The sequence below is a fragment of the Lepidochelys kempii genome, chromosome 3 (genome assembly GCF_965140265.1).
Source record: "Lepidochelys kempii isolate rLepKem1 chromosome 3, rLepKem1.hap2, whole genome shotgun sequence".
Taxonomy (NCBI): Eukaryota; Metazoa; Chordata; order Testudines; family Cheloniidae; genus Lepidochelys; species Lepidochelys kempii.
In genome coordinates this window covers 162,048,855-162,072,944 of record NC_133258.1, presented here as the reverse complement: position 1 = coordinate 162,072,944, position 24,090 = coordinate 162,048,855, and the positions used below count along the sequence as shown (strand labels likewise).

Here is a 24,090-nt window from a genome sequence, read left to right as displayed (position 1 = left end):
TACTAATGCAGCCCAATATGCCATTAGCCTTCTTGGCAACAAGGGCACACTGCTGACTCATATTCAGCTTCTTGTCCACTGTAATCCCCAGGTCCTTTTCTGCAGAACTGCCACTTAGCCACTAGTCAGTGTTCCCCAGTCTGTAGGAATGCATAGGATTCTTCCATCCTAAGTGCAGGACTCTGCACTTGTCCTTGTTGAACCTCATCGGATTTCTTTTGGCCCAGTGCTCTAATTTGTCTAGGTCACTCTGGACCCTATCGCTACCCTCCAGCATATCTACCTCTCCCCCCAGCTTAGTGTCATCTGTGAACTTGCTGAGGGTGCAGTCCATCCCATCATCCAGATCATTATGAAGATGATATTCAAAACCAGCCCCAGGACTGATTGGTGGGGCACTCCACTTAGGCAAAAGCCTGCTCCCTGCTCTGCCCAACCCAGAAGGCCAGAGCTTCCCTTATAGACTGTTCATTGCTGCCCTAGACTCTTGATTGGTGTCAGCCTTAGCCTGGAGACTCTGGCCTAAAGACTGCTTACTGCCCTGCCCAAGGGGGCTAGAGCTTCAGACAGTTAATGGTTGTTTGTCCCTGCTAGGAGGCTACAAGCTGCTTGGCCCTGCCTGCTGCTTCCTGCCACAGTGTGGTGGAGTGGTCTCCCTCCCCACTTGCGAGCAAGGGACCACTAAGCTGATAAATTAAATCATTTGCCAAATAAGGGAGACAGAATCAAAGGGGATGGGGACATATTTCCAACTTTGAAAGGTTTGTTGTGCTAACAAACAGTATAGGGGAAAGTCAAACAAAAGGTGCTGTGTTGTGTGGTTATGTTTCTTTATTTTGTTTTTAAGTATCTGTTAGTTTCTCTTGCAAAGCTGTATACCACTAAATTTGTTGTGGATATTTCAGCAATATCCACGCATACCTTTTCCATGTAAATGCGGGGGCAATCCTGCAACCATAGGACAAAGTTCTTTTAAAAAACTTTTACATGTTTTTTTTTTTTTCCCCAACAACCTATGTATTAATCCATTAGTTCTAGGAGCTGAAGTCTCTTGGCATTTGGTCCACTGTCAATAGCAGTGCTTACCATAAGCACTGATGCCAAGGTTTTTGAGAAAGGGCCTGTAACCAGTACTTGGATAATATCTATCCCAAATTGTTTTATACTCCGACTCCTCATAGTATCTGAGTGCCTTCCATATAAAATCAATAGCAATGGTAAAATCCCTAATGGAAGAAGAAAAGAACAAAATTTGTTAAATAGATTTCACTTGAGCTTCTTCTGTGTATTGAATACTGTCTGCTGATCTTCCTTTATTTTAATAGACAATCACTATTTATCCTTTGGAATCCAAACTAAGGCCTGATAAGTGATGTGTTTTAATAGCAATATTTCTTTAAATACATGATTAACTTTGAATTAAGCAAATTAAAGGCAGTGGAACTCAAACGTGCTTTCTGAATCAGTGCCTAGATCTGGGTTGTATAGACATGTTATATTCCTGCATCTGTCTGTTTGCCTATCCGAAAGACAAGGTGGGTGGGGTCATATATTTTATTGGACCAACTTGTGTTGAGGAGAGAGACAAGCTTTCGAGCTACTCAGAGCTCTTCTTCAGGTCTGAGAAAGGTACTCCAAGCATCACAGCGAAATACAAGGTAGAACAGATTGTTTAGCATAGGTAGTTAGTACATATTCTAAGGGACCTTTTAAGGTGGTGTGGTCTGTTAATACCTCTGCAGTCATAGGACAAAAAAGGACAGATTAGTAGTGGGACAGATTGTTGTAATAAGCCATAAATCCAGTGTCCCTATTCAGTCCATGATTTTTAGTGTCTAGCTCTGGCACCAACTTTCCGTTGTGCCAGGTGGTGCTCGACCCCCAGCTCTGCCCCAGCGCTGCCCCCACTCCACCCCTTTCCTCAAGGCCACAGCCCCACCCCACCCCACCACTCCATCCCGGCTCTGGAGCACCCATGGAGTCAGCCTATGGTGTCTAGCAGAGTTATGAATTTAAGCTCTTAGGTTTGTCTTTTGAAAATGTTGTGCAGGTTTCCTTTGAGGATGAGGACTGAGAGCTCAGGTATGGAGTGATCACTTTGTGAAAAGTGTTCACCTCCAGGTGATGGGGTGCTTTGTCTTCTATCATTTTCCTGTGGGAATTGATTCGAGAATGTAGTCTCTTCTCTTATAGAATCATAGAAATATAAGGGCTGGAAGGGACCTTGAGAAGTCATCTAGTCCATCCCCCTTCACTGAGGATGGACCAAGTAAACCTAGACCATCCTTGACAGGTGTTTGTCTTATCTGTTCTTTAAAACTTTCATGGGCAGGGATTCCACAATCTCCATTGGAAGTCTGTTTCAGTGCTTAGCTATCCTTATAATCAAAGTTTTTCCTAATACCTAACCTAAATATCCCTGGCTGCAAAGTGAGCCCATTACTTGTCCTACCTGAAGTGGAAGTGGACAATTGATCAAAGTCCTCTTTAGAACAGCCCTTAACATATTTGAAGACTGTTATCAACCCCTGCCCCTCCTCCCCAGTCTTCTTTTCTCTAGACTAGCAGTTCTCAAACTGGGTCGGGACCCCAAAGTGGATCACAACCCCGTTTTAATTGGATCACCAGGGCCAGCATTATACTTGCTGGGGCCCAGGGCTGAAGCTGAAGCCCAAGCTCCACCCCCACCTGGTGACAGTGTCAAAAGCATTACTAAAATAAAGATAAATCATGTCTACAGCACTATGCCAGTAACCTTGTCAAAGGAAGAAAGTAGGTTGATTTGACATGATTTGTTCTTGACAAATCGATGTTGACTATTACTTATCACCCTATTAGTGTCTAAGTGCCTATACTTAAATTGTAAGCTGTTTAAGTCGAGGACTGTCTTTTTGTTCTGTGTTTACAGTGGCTAGCAAAATGGGGTCCTGGTGCATAACTAGGGTTCTGGAGTGTCATAGTCTCTCTGGTTTAGAAATAGACAATTCTACTTCACACATGTGCAAACCCCATGGTATAAATAAGGGCAGAATTTGCTGCTTCATTAAGCATTTTTGGAATTGTTAGTGGTATTTTGTTTAAACCTTAGTAGTGAGAAAATCCAGATAAAAGACTGAAGGCTTCATTTTCATTTTCAGTGGGTTCCCAGCCAGACAAATTTATCAAAGGCTGTCTGTTTGTAGGCAACTATTGTAATCTGATCTGAGCTTTTCTGAGTTTAAGTTTAGAGTGAAAAATGTGCCTCTTGATTAAACGTAGCAATTAAGGATTTTAGGGTCTTGGTTTTGACCCCTTGACATGAAACACTGACCTCAGTGCAGTAGGTTTGGTATTGAATTGTTACCATTGTAAGACAATTAGATCATCTTTCTGGGGATTCTAGGGGTCAATTCATCATCATAAAAAAAGTCTCCTTTGAATTGCAACTTCCTTGATTATTTGAGTTTTGGACAGTGTATGTAAGGTATTTATGATACTAATTTGACACTACAGTCTTGCAAAGAAAAGTGTAATTACATCTCTAATTTCAACCTGCACGCTGACAAGATAAGCAAAGTTGTGTTTTTCAACCTTATTTATAAAGTTATCTGGATTATTAAGATAAACTATCTCTCACCACTCACTCATTTTCTCTCTCTCTCTCTCTGAAATTTCCATAGGTGCCTGGAAGATTAATAAAAAATCACAAAAGCCTCCCATCACTTTCAGTGGGAATTGCGCCTCTGAATCCCCAAGGTGGTTTTGAAAAAATCTCAGCCTTATTCCTGATATAAAATCAGAACCCCACAAGACACACACATAATATGTGACCTGAGGATTTTGCAACCCATAGACAATAGATCAGAATGTATTGACCCCTTACTCCCATTTATTTCATCAGGAAGTATGCTCAGGAATAGGAGTCACACCTGCAGATCTGTTGGCAGGATTGTGAGCTAAAAGACTTAGTATATGAAACTATATAGCCATGACCTTGTGCTGATTGAAACTTGCATTTGTATCTTAAACAGTTTTCTATATGTCCTCACCCTTTAAGGATAGTTCTTGATGTACAAAGAGACTTTGTATAACTAGTGGTGAATAACGTTTAAATTAGACACATTTAGAATTGAGACACAATTAATTGATTCCTCCTCTCCTTTTCCAGTCAGTCACCAAATTGTCTGTTATTTACCGTGGTTATACTGAATGCCTTTGTTCTCAGACATTTTTAATCAACCTTTCTTTTCTTTTCCCCCAGACCGTATACACCTATGAGAGGGGCCCTCTCCACTGTGTGGTTTGACAGATGGAAGATATCTAATGAGTGCCCAGAACACATTGAAACCATTGACTCAATGTGTCGGGTGCTTACAAACGTGATTGATGATGAGGTTAAAAATGGCATCAGCAAGAATAAGATAATTTTAGGTAAGGTTTTTTTTATGGGTTTTTTTTTTTTTTAGGCTTCTGAGAGAGCCTCTCACTTTGGGTTCCCATTGGATTCCATCCTGCAAGTTTGACCAGCAATCTCTACACGTGCTGAGCAACCCCAGGTCTCAGCTGACCTTCATTCAGAGTTGAGAGCACTCTGTGCATTGCAGGATCTAGCCCTTGGTAGGTCAGATTAGGCTGTCACACCTGTAAAACTGCTTTGAATTCATTGGGGTGCTGTGGGTGCAAACGTATACAGCATTTGGCTGGCTGGGTACTCTGTCCCATCAAATTAAATGTAAGTTTTTTGTTTGTTTGTTTTTTGAACTGCTCATATATCATTGGAATTTAAATACCAGTCAACAATGTCTATCCTATTCTTACTTTGCTATGTCTATCTGGCCTCTTCATATTTAGAGGGCTTCTGAAGAATGTAAGTTTTGAGTTCTCTCAAAGGCAATGTAGTTTCTTATTTCAATAAGCATCTAGACAACACAAATCGTTACACGTTGTATCTTTACTGCTGTGGTTGCTTCAGAGGAGTTCAGTCATGAGAAAACAAAGGTCCTGTGAAATGTTTGGTAATGGTAGAACTTGGTAACAAATGCATTTACGCATCATATTTAGCACTTATTTAGCTCATTACATCTTCAGAACATTGTACAAATATCTACTAATCTTCAGGCACTCTCAAAGGACATGCTGTTTCAAGCCTATTTTACGGTTGAGGAAATTGAAGCAAAGAGGTTGAGGCCACAGGAGTAGCATAAGTCAGAGATGGAATTAGAACTCAGGAGTGCCTGACTCCTTGTTCTATGCTTATACGACTAAATATTTCAGGTTGGAAAAAACTTCTAATGTGGGAACTTCTGACGTCATGGCCAATTGACTCTTGCCGTTGAGCTCCTGAGAGGTGGAGCCAGGACCATTCAGCCTGCATATTTCTTGGCCCAGCCCTGTGTTGCTCTTTGAAGGTCACTGTTTATTTTTCCTTGGTGGCTCATTGCCCTGGCTGCAGAATTCATTGTTTTGAATGGCTGTCTGCACAGTCTCTTTGATCTGGCTTTCCTGTGTTATACCTGCAGGCCTGGAGACAGCTAAAGAAGAGCAGGTGCTTTTTTCTGAGAGTGGGGTGGAGATGTTCCACATACACACTCATTGTACTGTTAGATTTTCCATCTGACCTCGAGAAAATAAAAGTAGTGAGATTTCAGGGTCTGAGACACACTTTAAATCTGGGAAATCATCTAAGGGAGTAATTGAGGTTAATTGTCTCCATCCCTTAGTCTCTTTTGAAAATTCCAGCCTCTGTGTTTAAATTCTCTATCTTTAAATTGAGGAAAATTGTCTTTTCTCCCACCTTTTGTCTGTCTTGTCTATGTAGATCGCAAGGTCTTTGAGAGAGGTTTTCTTGCTATGGGCCTGTCCTGTGCCTAGCACAATAGGACCCTGATCTGCACCTTGAAGTCTTTAAATGATGATTTGAGGATTTCAGTAGCTCAGACATAGGTGAGAGGTTTATTGCAGGAGTGGGTGGGTGAGATTCTGTGGCCTGCATTGTGCTGGAGGTCAGACTAGATGATCATAATGGTCCCTTCTGACCTTAATATCTATGCGTCTATGAGTCAGTTGGGGCTTCTAGACATTACGATGACAAATAATGAAATAAGAACTGAGTCAGTAGTCCAGCATCATACCAAATAAGTGCAAATATGTACGTTAGGGTGATGAGAATGTGGGTGTGGAAAAACTGGTGCACAAGCTCTTATTCACCATGGTCATGTAGGTACATGGTGTCATTTACACCTGTGCAAAAGGGAGTTAAAGCACTGCTAAATCAAAGTGGTAGGGTTGTACACTCCCTCTGCACAGATGTGAGAGGCAGCAGAGAATCAGGCTTTGAGTTTCTGTAAGGAAAGAATGGTTATAACATGGATCTGGACCAGTGTAAGGTGACTTTATTGTTAAACTGTTGGCCATAGACTTCCACTGAGACAGAAAACGGTGTATTTTGTAAAGGCACCTTGCATGATGCCTTTTGTGTGTGTAACTTTTGGGCAACAAGGTGTTTTTATGCTATGGCTTAATCAGCCAATCTAGAGCATCTATACAGTCCCTCTTCACCAAGGTGCCAGGCTTCTAGGGAGGAGATTGGGAAGTAGTTGGGGGGAGAGAGAGATGCAGGACCTGGAATTTTTTTGAATATGGGAGAGGCTGTGGTGTGTTTATATTGCGAGGAGAAGGAACCCGATGAGAATGAGAGATTAAGGGAAAATTCAAGGGAGGGTAGGGGCAAGGGAGGTCATATGGTGGGAGAAGATGGTGTCATGCAGCAGGTGGAGGGATTGGAGAGGAGAGCAGGTGAGGAACATCAGTGATGGGATAAAGGGTGATGGGAGGAGGAGAAGGAAGTGGGACGTCACATCAGCCCTCGTCAGTCATCTCTTTGAAAATGCCAGCAACATTCTACCTGGAGGAGGGAGAGCATTTTAAGAGTGGGTCTGGTGGTGAACAGGCAGCTGGTTCATGGATATGATGTGGGGGGAGGTAGAGTGCTGTTTGACAAGGAAGTCAAAGAGAACAAGCTTATAGTTGAGGAAGCCATTGTTACTCAGGAGACTTTCTCCAGACATGTTCAGTGGCACAGATGTAGGGAAATTGAATGGTGGTGGTGAGTCATGTGGGACATTGTTCTGTGGAAAGAAGGAGTGGAGGGATTAGACAACTGAGTCAATGAAGGAGAGAGTGAGACGTAAAATGGCAGATAAGCCGTCAATGGCAATGGGCTGAAAGTAGCATAGGGTGCTAAAGGAGATGAGGTGATAGTCAAGGTGTGGGAACACTGATGTTGAAGGAACAGAGAAGCAGTGTTTTCCAAAGGCAAAGTTGAGGGAGTAGACATTTTAGTGAGTAGGATTTAATTCAGTGGTGAAGGTCAAAGGAGGATGAGGGATAAGATGGCATGTCAGTGTGGAAGTTGCAGGTTGAGCATGAGGGTCAGAGATTGTGAGGGGAGGGAGAGCCAGGTGTAAAAATTAGGACAGAAAGTGGTTGGTAGCTGACAGCTACGTAGAGTGGGATAGGAGAACAGTCTAAAAGATAGGAGGATAAATGAGACAGGAACTCCAGGAATGGAAAGGGAGAACCTAACATTTTTATCATGGGTGACTATCTTTCTTATTCTGATTCAAGTTTTACACAGGGTTGGGGTTTGTTGATGCAATAGGAGCATTTGTTCCTTAAAGAATTGTGGCCTAAACCATTCATCTCAATAACACAGTTAATTCTCATGACACCTAATGATGACGGCTTAATGATCAACACTGTTAACCATTTCACTACTGATCATTTTAAAGGAAGCATCCAGCTGCTCTTGCCTTGAAGGTGGAACCTGGGTGGTGTACTGCCACTCCTCCCCCTTCAACTCAATCTAATTCCTATACATCAGAAGAACAGCCTCCTTAATATTATCACATCCTCATTTTCAAATATACAGTCTAAGTTTAACAGTTTTAAATACATACGTCTTTTGATACGTGATGTAAAGTGTACTGCAAGTTCTGAGGGAGTTCCATGCACTGACTGAAGGCCGTATACAGCCCACAGTTCTTATTCCTTAAGAAAAAGTTTTCAGAAGTTGTTCTCAAGGAATCACAGAAAGTCTTACAAAGGTAGCAAGATTTCCAACTTAAAGAGCACAATCAAGGAATTTTTTCATAAGTTTTAAAAAAAGAGAGGATTTATTCAATTGTTGTGTAGTAATAACCCAATCCAGAACTTGAAAATGGAAGACATTTTCTTGCCAAATGCCCCCCTCTCTTTTCAGTTGTGTGCATACATTGATTTGTTATTGTTGGGTCTTGCTGTTACTGGTTAAAAATAACCTTAGTAGTAGAATTATATGGATATTAAAGATGCAAAGGAATGTTAAAACTGGTCAAATTTGACTGTTTTTATGTTATAAACTTCTGTGTTTATGCCAAATTAGGCAGATCCTAAAATATGCAAATCATGCTGACATTTTAGAACTCTTGAGAATAATTTTTATTCTGTTCATATCTAGGTTTTTATACTACACCCACCACTGTAGTACAAGCACCCTGGTTCTGTGTGAATTTCAGAAAGATCCTTGGATTTAAAAATGAGGTGTCAATTAATGTTGAAGCCTGCTCTAACGTTCAGTTATGATGTTTGGATACCTAAGCAAAAACTGACTTTTCCCTCTTTCCCTCTCCGCCACCTTTGATTTACTACTACTCTCCTAGTTTTACAGGTCACTTTCTGTATACCACAGAAATGCTGATCCAAGCATGTTGGTCTTTGCCACCTGTAGTCACTTGTATAAGCAGCCAGTGAAAATAAACTTTCAATAACAGTCCTGTAGACTTGATCATGTGCCAGAAAACACATGCATGATTCCTGACCCCTTGTACTATAACAATAACATGAGAGACACAACCACTTTTTTGTTTATTGCTAGACTTCTTACATAGCTACTGGACCATGGTGGAAGTAACATGAAAGGGCTGCATCTCTTGTAAATATTGGCATAGTCATCCCTCTCAGTATGTGTGAAAATGGGATGGGGGAAGAAATATCTTGGCACTAGACATCCCAGAGAAAGAAGGCATTGTAAGTACTGAGAGATGAAAAATCAACAATAAATCATTAAAACATGCTGGGCAAACAACTTCACCTACAGCCATGGCTTTTTATGTCTCCAGCCTCCAAGTTCTCTCCTCTTGCATCTTTTGTAATTATTGGAAGATGAAGTATGTTGTCTTTCATGTAAGGACACTTACTACAGAGCTCTCCAGAGGTAAATTTATGGTCGTGTGCTACTGCCCCATTCCTGTAGTATCTGAATGTGAAGATGAAGAAGTAGAATTTTGTGTGTGTGTGTGTGTGCGCAGCACCTTACAAAAACCTTCACCCCCAAATGTGACTCAGCTTTTATATTTGCCACTGGTCCTATTCCCATCCATTCCTGTTCTTCTCATCTTCCTTCATCCTATCTGCGTGAACAGGAGAAATGTCAAACGGACGTGCCAGCAGTGGATAGAAGTAACTAATAATGTCTGCCACAAGAGCATATACTTCAATTTCTTTGTCTTTGCTGATTGTTTTATTTTTACAGCACCCAAACTCTGCTAGTTGTTTTACAGTACACACAGAAAGTCATAGGTCTTGAAAGATTTGCATTCTAAGTTTCGGGTTGCCAACTTCCTACTCGCACAAAACCGAACTCTCTTTCCCCTCCTGAGGCCCTGTCCATGCCTCGCCCACTCCATCTCCCCCTCACTCACTCGCTTATTGGGGGCTGGGGTGTAGGAGGAGGGTGAGGGCTCCAGCTGGGGGTGTGGCCAGGGATGAGGGGTTTGCAGGGGACTGTGGGGGTGGAGCTGAGGGGTTCGGAGTATGGAAGGCGGCTCTGGGCTGAGGCAGGAGGCTGGGGTGTGGGAGGAGGTACAGGTTCTGGGCTGGGGGTGCAGGGTGGGGCCAGAAATGAGGGGTTCAAGGTGTGGGGGGGGGCTCTGGGCTGAGGCAGGGGGTTGGGATGTGGGCTCTGATTTGGGGCTGGGGATGAGGGATTTGGGATGCAGGAGGGCACTCCGGGCTGCGGCTGAGGGGTTCGGAGTGTGGGAGTGGGCTCTGAACTGGGGCGGGGGTTGGGGCATGGGGGGGAGTGAGGGCTCTGGCTGGGGGTGCAGACTCTGGGGTGGGGCTGGGGATGAGGGGTTTGGGGTGCAGGACGGTGTTTTGGGCTGGGATTGAGGGGTTTGGAGAGTGGGAGGGGGTCAGGGGTGCAGGCTCTGGGCGGCGCTTACCTTAAGCAGCTCCCGGAAGCAGCGGAACATCCCCCCTCCAGCTCCTGTACGGAGGCGCAGCCAGGCGGTTCTGGGTGCTGCCCCGTCCACAGGCGCCGCCACCGCAGTTCCCATTGGCTGCGGTTCCCTGCACGGCACTGCCAACCGGATAGTCAATGGCCCAGTCAGTGGTGCTGACCAGAGCTGCCAGGATCGAAAACCTGACACCTGGTCATCCTGTCTAAGTTAGATATGCGTGGTACAGGGACCAGGCTTAGCAAACAGTAGGGAAAGGTTGGAGTAGGGAAGGACAAGGGTTACAGCAATAAAATCAGCAGTTACTCAGTTCAGCCATGTTCATGTCTTTATAGTGCAATTAATTTTTTAAAATATGTATTTATTATTGATCACATATAATGGGCATCATAGACCATCCCTGATAGGTGTTTGTCCAAATTGTTCTTTAAAACTTTTAATGATGGGGATTCTGCTACTTCCCTTGGAAGTCTATTTCAGAGCTTAACTACTCTTATAGTTAGACAGTTTTTTCTGATATCTAACCTAAATCTCCCTTGCTACAGATTAAGTCCATTACTTGTTGTCCTGTTTTCAGTGGACATGGGAAACAAGTGATGACAGTCCTCTTTCGAACAGCCCTTAACATATTTGAAGACTGAGACCAGATTCCCTCTCAGTATTTTTTTCTCAGGACTAAACATGCCCAGTTTTTTTAATAGGTCAGGTTTTCTAAACCTCTGATAATTTTTGTTGTTTTCCTCTGGACTCTCTGCAGTTTGTCCATGTCTTTCCTGAAGTGCAGTGCCCGCAATTGGACATGGTACTCCAACTGAGGCCTCACCAATGCCAAGTAGAGCAAAATAATTACTTCCCATGTCTTTCATACAACACTCCAGTTAATATAATACATCCCAGTGCCTTTTTCACAACCGCATCACACTGTTGATTCATATTCAAATTTGTGATCCACTGTGACCCTCAGAACCTTTACACCAGTTATTTCCCATTTCGTAGTTATGCGTTTGATTTTTTTCCCCTTCCTAAATGTAGTACTTTGCACTTACCGTTATTGAATTTCATCATGTTGAATTCAGACCAATTCTCAAATTTGTCAGTGTTGCTTTAAGCAAGTAGAATATGGATTTCATAATACTTGGGCACCACCAACCAGATGATGATAAGCAATCCTGAATCTGTTCTAGCATTTGGATCACCAGCTTGCCATGTACCTGTCAGTGTCCCATTGTTGGAGCATTTCCATAAACTCATGCAATCATTGATTCTAGGATTGGAAAAAACCTTCTGGGTCATCTTGCAGTTGGCGTGTAACATTATTCTGTATATTAATGTTTTATTATTAGTGCTGGTTTAAAAAGAAGTGTGTGTGTGTGTGTGTGAAATTACACAAATGTCAATTTTTTAATATACAAAATATTTCAACCAGCTCTTACTATTGTTTGTTTTAATTTTATTTTAGTGCCACCTGGGTGCTCAGGTTCATAGAGATTTACATGAAGATAGTTTCTTCTGCATGTAAATCCTGATCCTTCAAATGTAGCCCAGTTGAAATGGAATTATTCATGCTCATATGTCTTTGAGATTAGGGCCAAAATGAGAGACACAAAATAGACTCATAAACTCATAGATATTAAGGTCAGAAGGGACCATTATGATCATCTAGTCTGACCTCCTGCACAATGCAGGCCACAGAATCTCATCCACCCACTCCTGCAATAAACCTAATATGGTACAGACATACTAGATGACGGTTCAAGCTTGACATTGTGTTAGTTACCTTTAGTGGATCATCTCTGAAAGGCAACCCAGAATAAAAGGTCCCTTTTTTACGAGGGAGCTGAAAAGAGCAAAGATGGTTTGATGCTTACGAGGAGGGAGACAACCTCACAAGTGATAAAGCTTCATGGAAGAAGGTACAAGATGTGAGTGAGATACAGATTTTAAAATGTGGGGTTGTGAGGGAAGCTTGGAGACTCATAGGGAGCAAAGTTGGTGCAGGGGGCTGGAAAGGTGAAAATAAATGGAGGTTTTAATCTCATCTGTCAAGTAAGGCCTCAAAAACCTCCCTTGGCAATATTGTTCCACTGTTTAAAATTCCTGTTAGGAGAAAAATTTCTTTTTATAGTTGCAGGCCATTCCCATGTGCTAGGCCAGGTCTATGCTAGAAACATTTGCTTGATATAACAATGTGCAGTGCAGGCAGGTGGTGTTGGGATTGTTTTTAATAACACTTTTATACCAGTAAAAGTTCAGGTTCAAATGCAGTTATACTGGGGGGAAAAAGTTCTTTTTCCAGTACAGCTTATTTCATCTGGGGAGCTTGTATAAGCTATATCAGCAAAAGCACATTTAATTAACTGTTACAAAGCTGACCTTCAATCCTGATCAATGAGAGCAGATCCCTACACCCATGCACTTCGCCACTGAAGTAAATGGTTGCAGAGGTCTGTCTGTGTGGACTGGTCACCAGCAGTAAGAAATTAATGTTATGTTTGACAGATATCTTCCCAGTACCACATCTATGGTCTCATCTTCATAAAGGCATACAGAAATAATGGTTAAGCCATAGTTGTAATAAGATGATCAGGTAAAAGACAAATGGACATTTTCTTGCTGGTCTTTACTTTTCTGCCAGTGAACTTCAATAATTGTAGTCTTATGAAAATGTGTTTTTCATATCAAGTGAAAATGTGGCAAAATTTCTTTGAGTTCCAACATGAAACAATACATACAGCAAAAAAGTATCACTTTTACAATAAAAATGTAGAACTTGCACCACTTAGCTGTTCACAGAAAACATGTCATGTTGCTTGAGTGTTTTGTCAGGAGAGAAAACTGGACAGCAAATTTATTCATGCTCCCAATTTGTAAAAAGAGAAAGTGTCTGGCTACTAAAAGGAAGCTGCCTTTATTCTTGTAAAGGCATTAAGAAATCACTGAACAGCAAACAGGACAGAATGTGGTGGATTCTGAACTGTACATTTCAGTATTGCTAGGGGATAGGCGTGGGAGTTAATGTAGCAGTGCTTTACAGATAAACAAGTCCTTGCCCTGAAGAACTGACAAAAGACAGTTATGTTCATGAAGTTCTTTGTATGATGTAGATAAAGAAAATGTGCTATCCCGTTAACATTCATCCATTGTTGTAATATTCAATTGTATGCCTCATTAGTTCTGGCGCACAGTAATTGTTCATATGTACAATAATAGGCTATTGTTATGTTGTCTTGTCAAGGCACTCTCTCCTGCCGCACGCACTATTGCAGTTCAGCTAGTGGCCACATGCTCATTATATGCCTTTGTACTTAGTGCTTACTTGATATTTTCTGTTCCGCTCAAAGCAAACTGTAACAGGTTGGGGGAATTGTCTAGGTGGGATACTGTAGTGTGTTTATGCTTATGGAAATACTGATTTGAAAGAAGGAACTAAAGAGCACATGAGTCTCTTTGCAGGTCACTTATTAGGATATTTTGTTGCATTCACCAATGGGGAAAGAGAAATTGCCCAAATCGCCCCTAGAGATGGCAGAAAGATGAGGAGAAAATAACAAAATGAGAGTCAGTTTGGAAAAATACAAGCTAATACTTCTGAGTAATAATTATCCTAAACTCAGATATTCAATGGCAAGGATAAATCCGGGTATCAGTAATGCTGAAAGAGTGGACAGAAAATTAGACCTGAATATACAGTGCATCATGGCAGTAAAATGGGCAAGAAGGTAATTGTCTCTCCTCATGCTATGCTGGTGTACTACATATGGAATATTATGTTAATTTCTGGCCACCTCATTGTCAGAGATATATTGATAAACTTGAAGAAATTCAGGGAAGAGCTGGAAAAACTATCAGAGAAGGGCCTGACTAATGAGGAAAGATTCTAAAAAGCTGAATATGTATAATTTGGCAAAGTGATGATTAAGGGCCTGGTTCTCCTCTCACTTAGATCAAAGGGAGTTACACCAGGGCGTGATTATGACTCAGGGAAGCAACTCATGATTTACACCAGCGAGAGAGAGAAGAATCTAGGCTTTAGCGCTGCAGAGCACTGAAACATCAAGGAGTAAGGGCAGAATTATTTATGGTGCTAAATTTGGAGTAACTTGGTGAAATAAAGGGAGTGTTTAAGTTGAATATTAGGGAATGCTTCCTAATATTCAGGGGGATGGATGACTTGATGATTACCTGTTATGTTCATTCCCTCTGAAGCACTTGGCATTGGCCGCTGTTAGAAGGCAGGATACTGGTGTAGATGGGCCAATCGTCTGACCCAGTATGGGTCTATGGGTCTGTAGAATAGTTTCCAGGCAAGTGGCTTTGAACATGTTAAAGCTAGATGGAAAAACCTAACTGGCCACCTGTCCATTCTACTGTAAATCTAAGATTATTTTCTACAACAAATGTACTAGTACATTTTCCAGTCTCTGATTTCAGAAAACCATTAGTGAGACAAAACTAGAGCCCATTATGGGGTGCAGTCTGCATGACTGAGAAAAATATATTCTTCCACTTTCTAAGACAAAGAACTGAACATTTTGAAGTCAGAGATAGGAAGTCAAACACAATGTAACAAGGGAGATCAGAAGATAAACTGTTAACATACAGTATATATAACAGGGTATACAGGGCACTTCTAAGAGAGACCTTAGGTAAAACGTCCTTCATTCTGGGTCACGAAATTAAGCATTCATTTATAGATTTGAGACCCAAACCATTGTTTGATGAGTGAATAGTGGGTTGTGAGTAATGCAAAGAAATGAATATAACTGAAGTATTATAGTAAGCAAACTGGTCAATTCCTGGGTTTAAGCATAGTGGTTGAAGCAACAGATTTTGCTTCACATATGGTTCTGATTCTCATCTCTCAGGTGTCCATTTGGAGTAGCCTCACTGAAATTTAAAGGTTTAAGGGGAATCGAGTCTGAAGATCTTACATGTAAACAGAACATCTCATTATGAAAAATCCTAAAGCCCTTTTATAGACTGTATATGAAAGAATTTATTTACTTGCCACTGAAACATGGCAGCAGTTGTTGGGATTTAATCTTCCTTGAGAGGGAATAAAATACTTATGGGAAGCACAGTCTCTGCCTGCTCCTCCCATGTTATGTCACCGTGTACTTGAGTGATTGAGTTACTCTATACTGCACCTGAAATTCTAGAGAACAGCCTGCCTTAAATCTCTCATTTTTAAGATGGGTATCACACATGCAGAGCTCAACCTTGATTCACGGTCTTTATTTGGAAAGTGAGGATGTGACGGGTTCTGATTTCAGCTGAAAGCTCACAATTAGCTATTTCAAGGACAAGCAGTTTCCTCCACATGGGCAGTGTGTCCTAAAATTTCACTTTATCCATATCCTTCTCTGTTAATAGTGGTTGACTTTCAGAAAGGACACATATGGGTAGCAGACCTATTATGGAAGCAGACTTCAGCCCCATCAGAGCAGGTTTTGGTGTAGGATCTCAGGTGCTTGTTTTGGAGAAACCTTGTTGAATTGGGGCCTAATAGGTGGTTGCCTATTTTAAAAATGTGCGTCATAGGGATGTAAATAGCATTTTAAAAAAGTAAACGTTTAAACTATTAAAATTGTACTGGTTAAATGTTTAACCATTAGACTCCATTGCCAGTTCTGGGGTCCCGGCTGCTGGCCCTGCGCAGAGCCCTGGGCATGGGGGCGCCGGCAGTAGAGTCTCGCAGCAGAGTTTAAATGCTAACCGGAATTAAATGCTTACCGATATGACTCATGCTTATCGGTTAGCCGGTTTACATTTTACATCGCTAGTGAGTCACCCCTTTGATGTCAATAGGATTACTTGTATGCTTAAAGTTAGGGCACACAGTTAAGTGCTTTGCTGAATCAGGGCCACAGGGGAGCATATTGCTTTTTGATGTTCTTGACATGCAGCAGAATCCATTATAAAGCCAACATTTACTAACTGTTACAAAGCACTAACTGCAGATCTCTCGAATTGTAGTTATAAGGGAAAATCTGTGATACTTGCAGATTTTTTCTGTGTGGAACCTATTGGCAAATTCTAATATTTTAATGGCACTCCATGCACTCCTTGGGAGTGGAGTGGTCTGCATGTCTAAGATTAAAACATCTGAACTTGCATCGTTGATCTTGATGGATACTCACAACAGAATCTGGTTAGTAATGTTGTAAGTCTTGCATGTTCCATGCTATCTTTCCTTCTACTGAGATAATTAGTACTTAAACTTGCATGTAGTTTTCGTCTATGTATCTTGTAAGTTGTGTTGGTTATGAGATCTTATTTTCTGTAACAATGTGTATATTTTGTTTTTTGTTTCATTTTAATATTTCTAGTCTTTTAAAAAATAACTCCTTGAGTGAACATGTGTTTTATGTATTATGTCAAACTTAGACGTACATTGAAATATTATCCTTTTGGAATCATAATATTTTGCCTTCATGTATAAATACTCGTTGAAATCACTGTCTGCGAAGCATTTACTATATAGTATTTACCCAGACGCTACTGTGGTATTGAGTGATAAAGTGCAGATTTTCCCATGGAAAACTGAATTCAAAGAACTAGCCCTTTGTATTAAATTTTCTCATAGTAGTATGAGCCACATGAAAGCACCATTACCTAATATTCTTCTACACAGAAGGTGATTGCATTGTCAAAGACTGCCGGTGAGTAATTGCAGATAGTCTTGCCAGAGTGTGACTAACCGGGTGCAAAATTTTAGATTAAATCATTTACAAACTAGTAATGGGTTTTCAATGCACACATTTGTCTAGATTAAAACATAAAAATGTGCTTACATTTACATATGGACAATGTATATCTGTGTATAGTGTGTGTATTTATATGTATAGATATAAACACATACAATAACCTTTTGGAATGTAATACACTATTTTTATGAGTTTGGAAGATGGCATGCCTGGGTGGCATGAGGAAGTGGGTGAGAAGCAACTGGATCTCATGAGAGAGAATAAAGCACACTTCAGCCAAGACACATTGCTGTTTTACAGAAGTGAGTTTTGGGTAGTTGTAACAACATTTTATCTAAATATTGAGAGAGAGTCTCTCTCTCTCTCTGTCTCTGTCTTCCTCCCCACCCCATGATCTGCGGTGGATTTTTCTGTGGTGGTCTTTTGAGTTCTAGGTTTTCCCTTTGAACTTTAGCATTTTGTGTGATAAACAGCTGTGGGAAATCCTGTGCCCAAAAGGAAATTTCCTGCTGGAGAAGACCAAGCAGTATTTGCACTGGTTTTCTCCTGGGGGTTTCAGCTGGGGTGGTACAAGGTGCAGTTTTAAGTTGCGTTCTGGTCTCCCCCACCCCTGCTCGCGCCTATCTGTGCATCCCCTGGCATGTTGGCTGTTTCCTTTCCCCCTGCTAGGGCCTCACACTTTTGATGTAGCACTGGTTGCCTGTAATCATCTGTCACCATTGCTGCTCTTACCCCCAGACAGATTTTTCTGCCCTGTGGCTTGGGATACACTATCATAAGACGTGGCCAAGTCAAGCCCACAGTACCTAAATTATACAGTGCAGAGTTATGTTTATGCTCAGTGCAGTGTCTTTACAGAACTTCCATGCTAGCAGCTTTGTGTAAATGCTGTTCAGGGCAGAAGTAGAGTGGAACTGGGTCAACCCAGTGGATGGACTATGACATCAACCTGCCATTCTGCCTTTAAAAGCCCCAGTCAAAATCGTACTGTATTTCATCTGTATTTCCTTTTCCTCTAATCTATATTCAGCACGTTTTGTGTTTAAAAAGTCCAGAACTCAGAATTTCACATCTATTTTTAGCACCAAACTACTTGGTGAAAACCAAATGCACCACCAAATAAGTGAACTGTGTAAAAGTACTGTTCTAATTAAGCATAAGTCATAACCATTCTCTGTTAGCTTATGTCTGTGCACTGGGAGAGATTTCAACAGGACAGTCATGCCACCTAAGTGCTTCACTTCTAATGTCCTCTATTAGCAGGATACAATAATAAAATACCGTCTACATTGTGTACATGGAAAGTAACGTGATGGTCACAGAGCCAGTTTCCTAACAGGCAAGTATCTGTCATCTTAAAAAAAAAAAAAAAAAAAATGCTGGTGGCAGCCTAGTTATTGTTCCCAAAAGGTAGACCCTGGGTAGAGAGAGTAATCCATTCTCTTACCCTTCAAAGTGATCTATTAGAACAGGGGTAGGGCACATTTGTAGGGAAGTGTTTCCGCTTGTCCAGCTGTACCGCCCATGCCATATCTCTCCTGTGAAAAAAGAGAGGATCTCAGTCTGCCTGGCATGGTGGTCCAGTGGTATGAATATTGATTATGTACAGTGATGGCAATATGCTGTCATCCTTCATGAGTGCTAGACTGACAAAGTATGAAAAGTCACCTGAAGAACTGGAGGTGACAGCCGTACCCACATCATGGAATTCTGCTTTGCATTGTCTATAAAACACACATCTACAATATCCAAACAGCTGGTGGAGACCATTAAATGAGAGGATTATGAAATAGTACCATTCTGGTTTATAAATTTTTCCTCCTCTTTTTAGCTCTCCAGCTTTCTAACTGAATCTTAGTTTGTTTTTATATATATAACATAAAATATTATATGTATGATATTTTTCCAAAATCTAAAATACTTTTTTTTTTTTTTTTGGTCACGTTTTAGGAGGTTTTTCAATGGGAGGTGGCATGGCAATGCATTTAGCGTACAGGTATCATCAAGATGTGGCTGGAGTCTTTGCTCTTTCTAGCTTTCTCAATAAGACATCTGCTGTTTACCAGGTGAGTGAATGCCAGTCTTTTTACAAATGCCTTTTGGAGCACATACAAATTCCACCTAAAAAGATAAACTGATAATTAGGCAAAAACAGTTGAAGCACGGCGTTACCTGGGGAGTGGAATTGATTAGCTCCAGGTGGTCATTAACTGCAGGGAATGTTCTGCACTGAGAACATTGGTAAGCAAAATATCAGGGAATAAAGGTTTAAAAACTACTTTTATCTTTACACATTGTTTATTTGCTTACTTTTGCAGTTTCACTGCTATTATACTGTGCAAAGTATGCCAAGTGTGCGATGGAACATTAGACAATCAAATTATTTGTTTAGTTACATGGCATCTTTAATTATTGTACCTATTATTTGAGAATGTCTAGCAGATTATAAAGGTCATGGGCTCCATTCTGCTGTATTCAGGTCAACATGAATCTTTCTGTTCATGTTACGTGGAGCAGGATCAAACGCTGTATGTAGCTTTTTGCAGTTGTAAATGGAGCTTGTTTAGCACATTGGAATTCCATATATAAAGTTTTCATATATCAACATTTGCATCTTCTAAAATCCATATTTGAACTCTTTTTCTTCCCCCATCTAGGCTTTACAGAAAAATGAAAGTGTCCTTCCTGAATTATTTCAGTGTCATGGAACAGCTGATGAGTTAGTTCTGCACTCGTGGGGTGAAGAGACCAACAAGATGTTAAAATCATTGGGAGTAGCAACATCTTTTCATAGTTTTCCAAATCTTAATCATGAGTTACACAAAACTGAACTGGAAAAATTGAGCTCCTGGATTGTAAAGAAATTGCCTGTGGAGACAGCAATGTCAAATGAATAAATGAAATTAACTTAACATTTCAAAATAACATGTTTATGTATAGCAAGGGCTTGCCTACATTATAAATTAATGCACAACAGGTTAGTGTGAGGTAAATATACAACCCAGCTTGCCATGCACTAAGTGTCCGTGAGGATCCTGCTGCCTCACTAGTTCCCTAGTGCACTTTGGTCTACCCTGCTTTGAAACAGGAGTAGATCAAAGTACATAGGGAATGGTTAGTACATGGCAGCATGGTCCACTAGTGAATGGAAAACTGGGGTGTGTGTCTACCGCACACTAGCCTTCATCACACACAAGCCCTAAGAGTGTGCATCATTTATTTCGTAAATATAAATCCAGCTTCAGATAGACACTGATGTTACGTACAACTTTCTTAAAACCTAGCCTGGATGATGATAAACTACTGATACTTACTGATGATTTTACTGTCCAATATGCAAAATATGGAAGCTACAACATTCTGTGGAAGATACTGAGAGTATTAAAACCATTTATAAATGGCCCAAACTCTTTTCAAAACTTTAATATATAGTGTTCCATGATTTTCCACATCATCCTATTTTTATTCCAAGCTGGAAAAATCTGTAATAGTTTTGTTTTTTTTTTAAAAGTATAAAAATAATTTTACAGCCTACAAATGTAGCAGTGTGTAATATGATTCAAGTTACATTTGAGGAAAAAAAATTATGGTGCCATTCCTGCAAAGACTTAAGCGTGTGCTTAACTTTACACACTGAGTAGTCCCTTAGAGTGCACTGCAGTAGTCTAAGCAGGAAGGTACAAAAGTATGGATAGCAGTGGCACAGTCCGCAACTGAAAGAAAAGATCACAACCAGGGCAGCTGGCAAGAAGGGAACATGGTTACTGCTATAATATGGTCATCAAACAGCAACTGTGGTCTAAAATACCCCTTGGTTGCTAACCCCAGTAATTAATGTCCAACGTACTCCCTCAGTCAAAGGGTCTGATATCACCTCTGCCATCTCCACTTGCCGCAACCCCCCATCATCATGGCAGTCTTGCTCACTTTCATTCATGCCCCGACCTCAACTAGACCCTGGCTAGGGGGCCTAACCTCACTGTCCAAGTCAGGCCTTGAACACGTTACTTATATCCTCCCCGTGGCCCAGTTTAATCATCTGTAATCTTCAAAGTGTACTTCTTAGAGCACCTGTTCCATAGAGATTTTCTGAAAATTAATATTTTCAGAGTTTTGAGATTATTGGACGATTCATGACCTTTTTGTACCATAAAGACTGATTAACATAAAACCCTTTCCAGGTTGTGTGTAAATCATAACATATCTATTCAGGAGTTGGATAACACTTACCTACTTCACAGGTGTGATGATAGAGTAGAAATGGGCACAAAATCTGTATCCAAACATCTTCCAAAATGTAGTGAAATCCAGATCTGGATCTGACCTTGGTCACAGTTGGTCTCTAATCTGTACAATGGGACTAAACAAAACTCCAGGTCCACTATGGTGTTTAATAAAGGGAACCAAAGTAGTCCATTGATATTACAAAATGAATCCTGGTTCTCGTGACCGTCCTTTCTTTGTAACTATTCCTATTCTCACCATATTTGTTCCAATTTCTTTGAGCTGCTCTCGGATGTCATTAGAAAGCCATAATGGCAGGATGAAAAGAGTTTGTCATCTCTCTTCATCTCATTGTGCCTGTCACCAGAATGAGTTACCACCCAATGTTAGTGCTTAACAAATTCCCATGACAGCAACTGTAATAAGAGCAGAAAACAGTACAAAAACCAAACTGATGCATCGTCATTACACTTTTAAGAGACTACTTGTCACAGGTTGTAATTATGGCTGTGCTAAGGCAATGTTAGCTCAGCTGCTTCAGCACACACCTGTTTCAACTTAATCTGCGATAATTAGGAAACGTAGGGCAGCAAAGAAAAAAGCTTTTGAGTTACTATTTCAAATAGTAAAGTTTGTGTGCCATTTAATGTCCTGTGTTTCAGAGCAGACTGCTGACTTGCTAATGCCAGTGAAATGAAATAACGCAAAATATTTTTAGCAGCAGGAAGTTGTTACTTGCTACTGCCAATTACATGCCTTGTACTTTAATGCTGACACTTTTTTTCCTTCCCTTACTCTTCAAGATAGGTGAAAGCTTGCTTAGGGCCAAACACACCAGGGTAGAAAGAAACCTCTCAGCCCCGTGGAGTTGGCTGACCCCACTGAAGCCATAGCCAATACTGGCAGTGATTTCTGGGACAGAGCATACAACAGTGTCCTAAATCTGCTCTTCAACAAAGGGGGAAGGAGGAGGTTAAGCAAGAGACTTGGGTGTATTGACTTTGGCAACACAAATACCTTGTCATGCCAATAAAGTTATTGAATTTGGGGAGGGGGAATTGGGGCAAAGTGGAAAATACAAAGGAAAAAATGAAATAGGAATAGATTTATCAGACACTGACACAGGGTTGAATATAAATAACAGGGACATGAGGTTTCTTTGTATCATTGTTATTTACAGCTCTTTTAAATGCACACTGAGGACTCAAGTGTCCTCATCTTTTAGTTTAAAATGTGATCCTGCAGGCTCCAAAATACAATTGTTGACAAAAATATAAGTCTCTACAGACGCTCTTCCCAAAGAATGATTTTTTTCCCCCAAAAACAGGGTATATTTAAGAACCATTATGGCATCTTTCACTCTATTATTCCCTATACCTAAAACAAAACAAAACAAAAAAAATACGGCTTTAACAGCTATTCCAAAACTAGACCCCGAAATATCACCACAATGATAGTACATAGCAAGCATCAGTACTGAAGCTAAAGACATCTCATTTTAACACAAACCTCAATGATTTCTGTGAAGTGCAGTACAACCCTGTATATGTGTGTTTAACTTTAACTTTACATACGGCTACACCTTAAAACCATTCAGAGGCTGAAAGCAATGTAGCTCACTTGCTGAGAAGGTCATCTCACTGGAGCATATGAAACCACTACTCTGGGATCTCCTCTGGCTGCCTGTTGGTCTCTTGGTGGAGTTTAAGGATGTGCTTCCCTGAATGACAGAAGGGTGGACTGTCAGGAGTTCCTTTTTGAATAATTAATACTGTGGGGTTGGTGGTGTTATATTATGTGTTAGGGTACCTAGAGCTTTGTACACGTGGCTCATTTAAAACTTTAAATCAAAATAAATGAAACACAATAATTCATAGCAGGAATGGAATCCAGCAGTTCCAATTCCCAGTCCTTGACTTTCAAATATCCATGTATTATTGCCTTTCATCTGAAAATGTTCAGATGTCAGTGAGCCAAGTGCACTTTGAAGGCAATGGGGATATAGCAAGGAAATATTTGGGAAACTAGATTTTTATTATTCTGTGGGTGCGTGCTCACATCAGTTTTTTTAGGTGCTTCCTCCTGATGGAGGGGGAGAGAAAATATATTTAATGACCCACTAGCCTAGGTCGTAAGAAGGGATAAAAAGCAGAACCGTGAGCTACCAAGCACAGGTGTAACACCATGAGCTTTTAACAGTAGCAGGATCTTATCCTCTTACGTGGATCAGTCACTGACGAAGAACAGGACACAATTAGCCAGCATGTAACATATGTTCTCAGTAGTCCTTCCAAATATCACTTTTTTCAAAGTTAGATAGTCTGTCCTTTCACTTTTGGGCTTGAAGGCCATTTGGAAAATATGAAAAAATAACTGAATGGATTTAACTGTTCAGGTTCCTGATACCTGCTGGAGCTTGCTGCTATTTTAGTAAGGTTCATAATTCAGTGAGCTAAAGAAAATTAGTTTAAACTAGGCTTATTCTCTTGGGCTCAGTAAATGTTTTCTGTGCTGCTTGGAAACAAGGCACAAGTGTGTGTTTTGTTTTTAAACTTCTGTAATTATAAATTTGTATTTAAAAGAGGTTTAAAATGTGTGAATAGATTGGTGCTATGAACTGCAATCCTTCCTGACTAACTAGCATGTTACTGCAGACACTTGGAGCCAGAGACAGTCACAAATAAACCTGAAATCAGCTGATCAACCTGGGAAGCCAAAAATAACTGGTAACCTTATTTTTAATATCAAAATTATGAGTTCTGCACTTACGTTAATCTCTCCTCCTGTTAAATCATAACACTCAAGGTTTGGTAGTAAATCATCTTTAAAACCATTTAACAAGTCTGTGCAGATGAAGGGAGCCAAGTGGGTGAACAGAACTTCCATGCACAAAGATGAGATCC

General features: G+C 40.7%; 1 protein-coding gene across 2 annotated transcripts in view; it reads left to right on the top strand.

Annotated features, from left to right (window-relative positions):
• The window catches only part of LYPLAL1 (lysophospholipase like 1), a 38,842-nt gene extending 18,967 nt beyond the window's left edge, over positions 1–19,875 (top strand). Inside the window, exons 2-5 of one of the 2 annotated variants that reach the window (XM_073338867.1) lie at positions 3,660–3,735; positions 4,241–4,410; positions 18,914–19,029; positions 19,621–19,875. In XM_073338867.1, the coding sequence (XP_073194968.1) occupies positions 3,660–3,735; positions 4,241–4,410; positions 18,914–19,029; positions 19,621–19,860 (602 nt within the window). In that variant the 3' untranslated portion in view covers positions 19,861–19,875. The remainder of the gene's footprint in view (positions 1–3,659; positions 3,736–4,240; positions 4,411–18,913; positions 19,030–19,620) is intronic. The other variant, XM_073338868.1, reaches the window with a different exon arrangement.
• Positions 19,876–24,090: the final 4,215 nt, after the last annotated feature.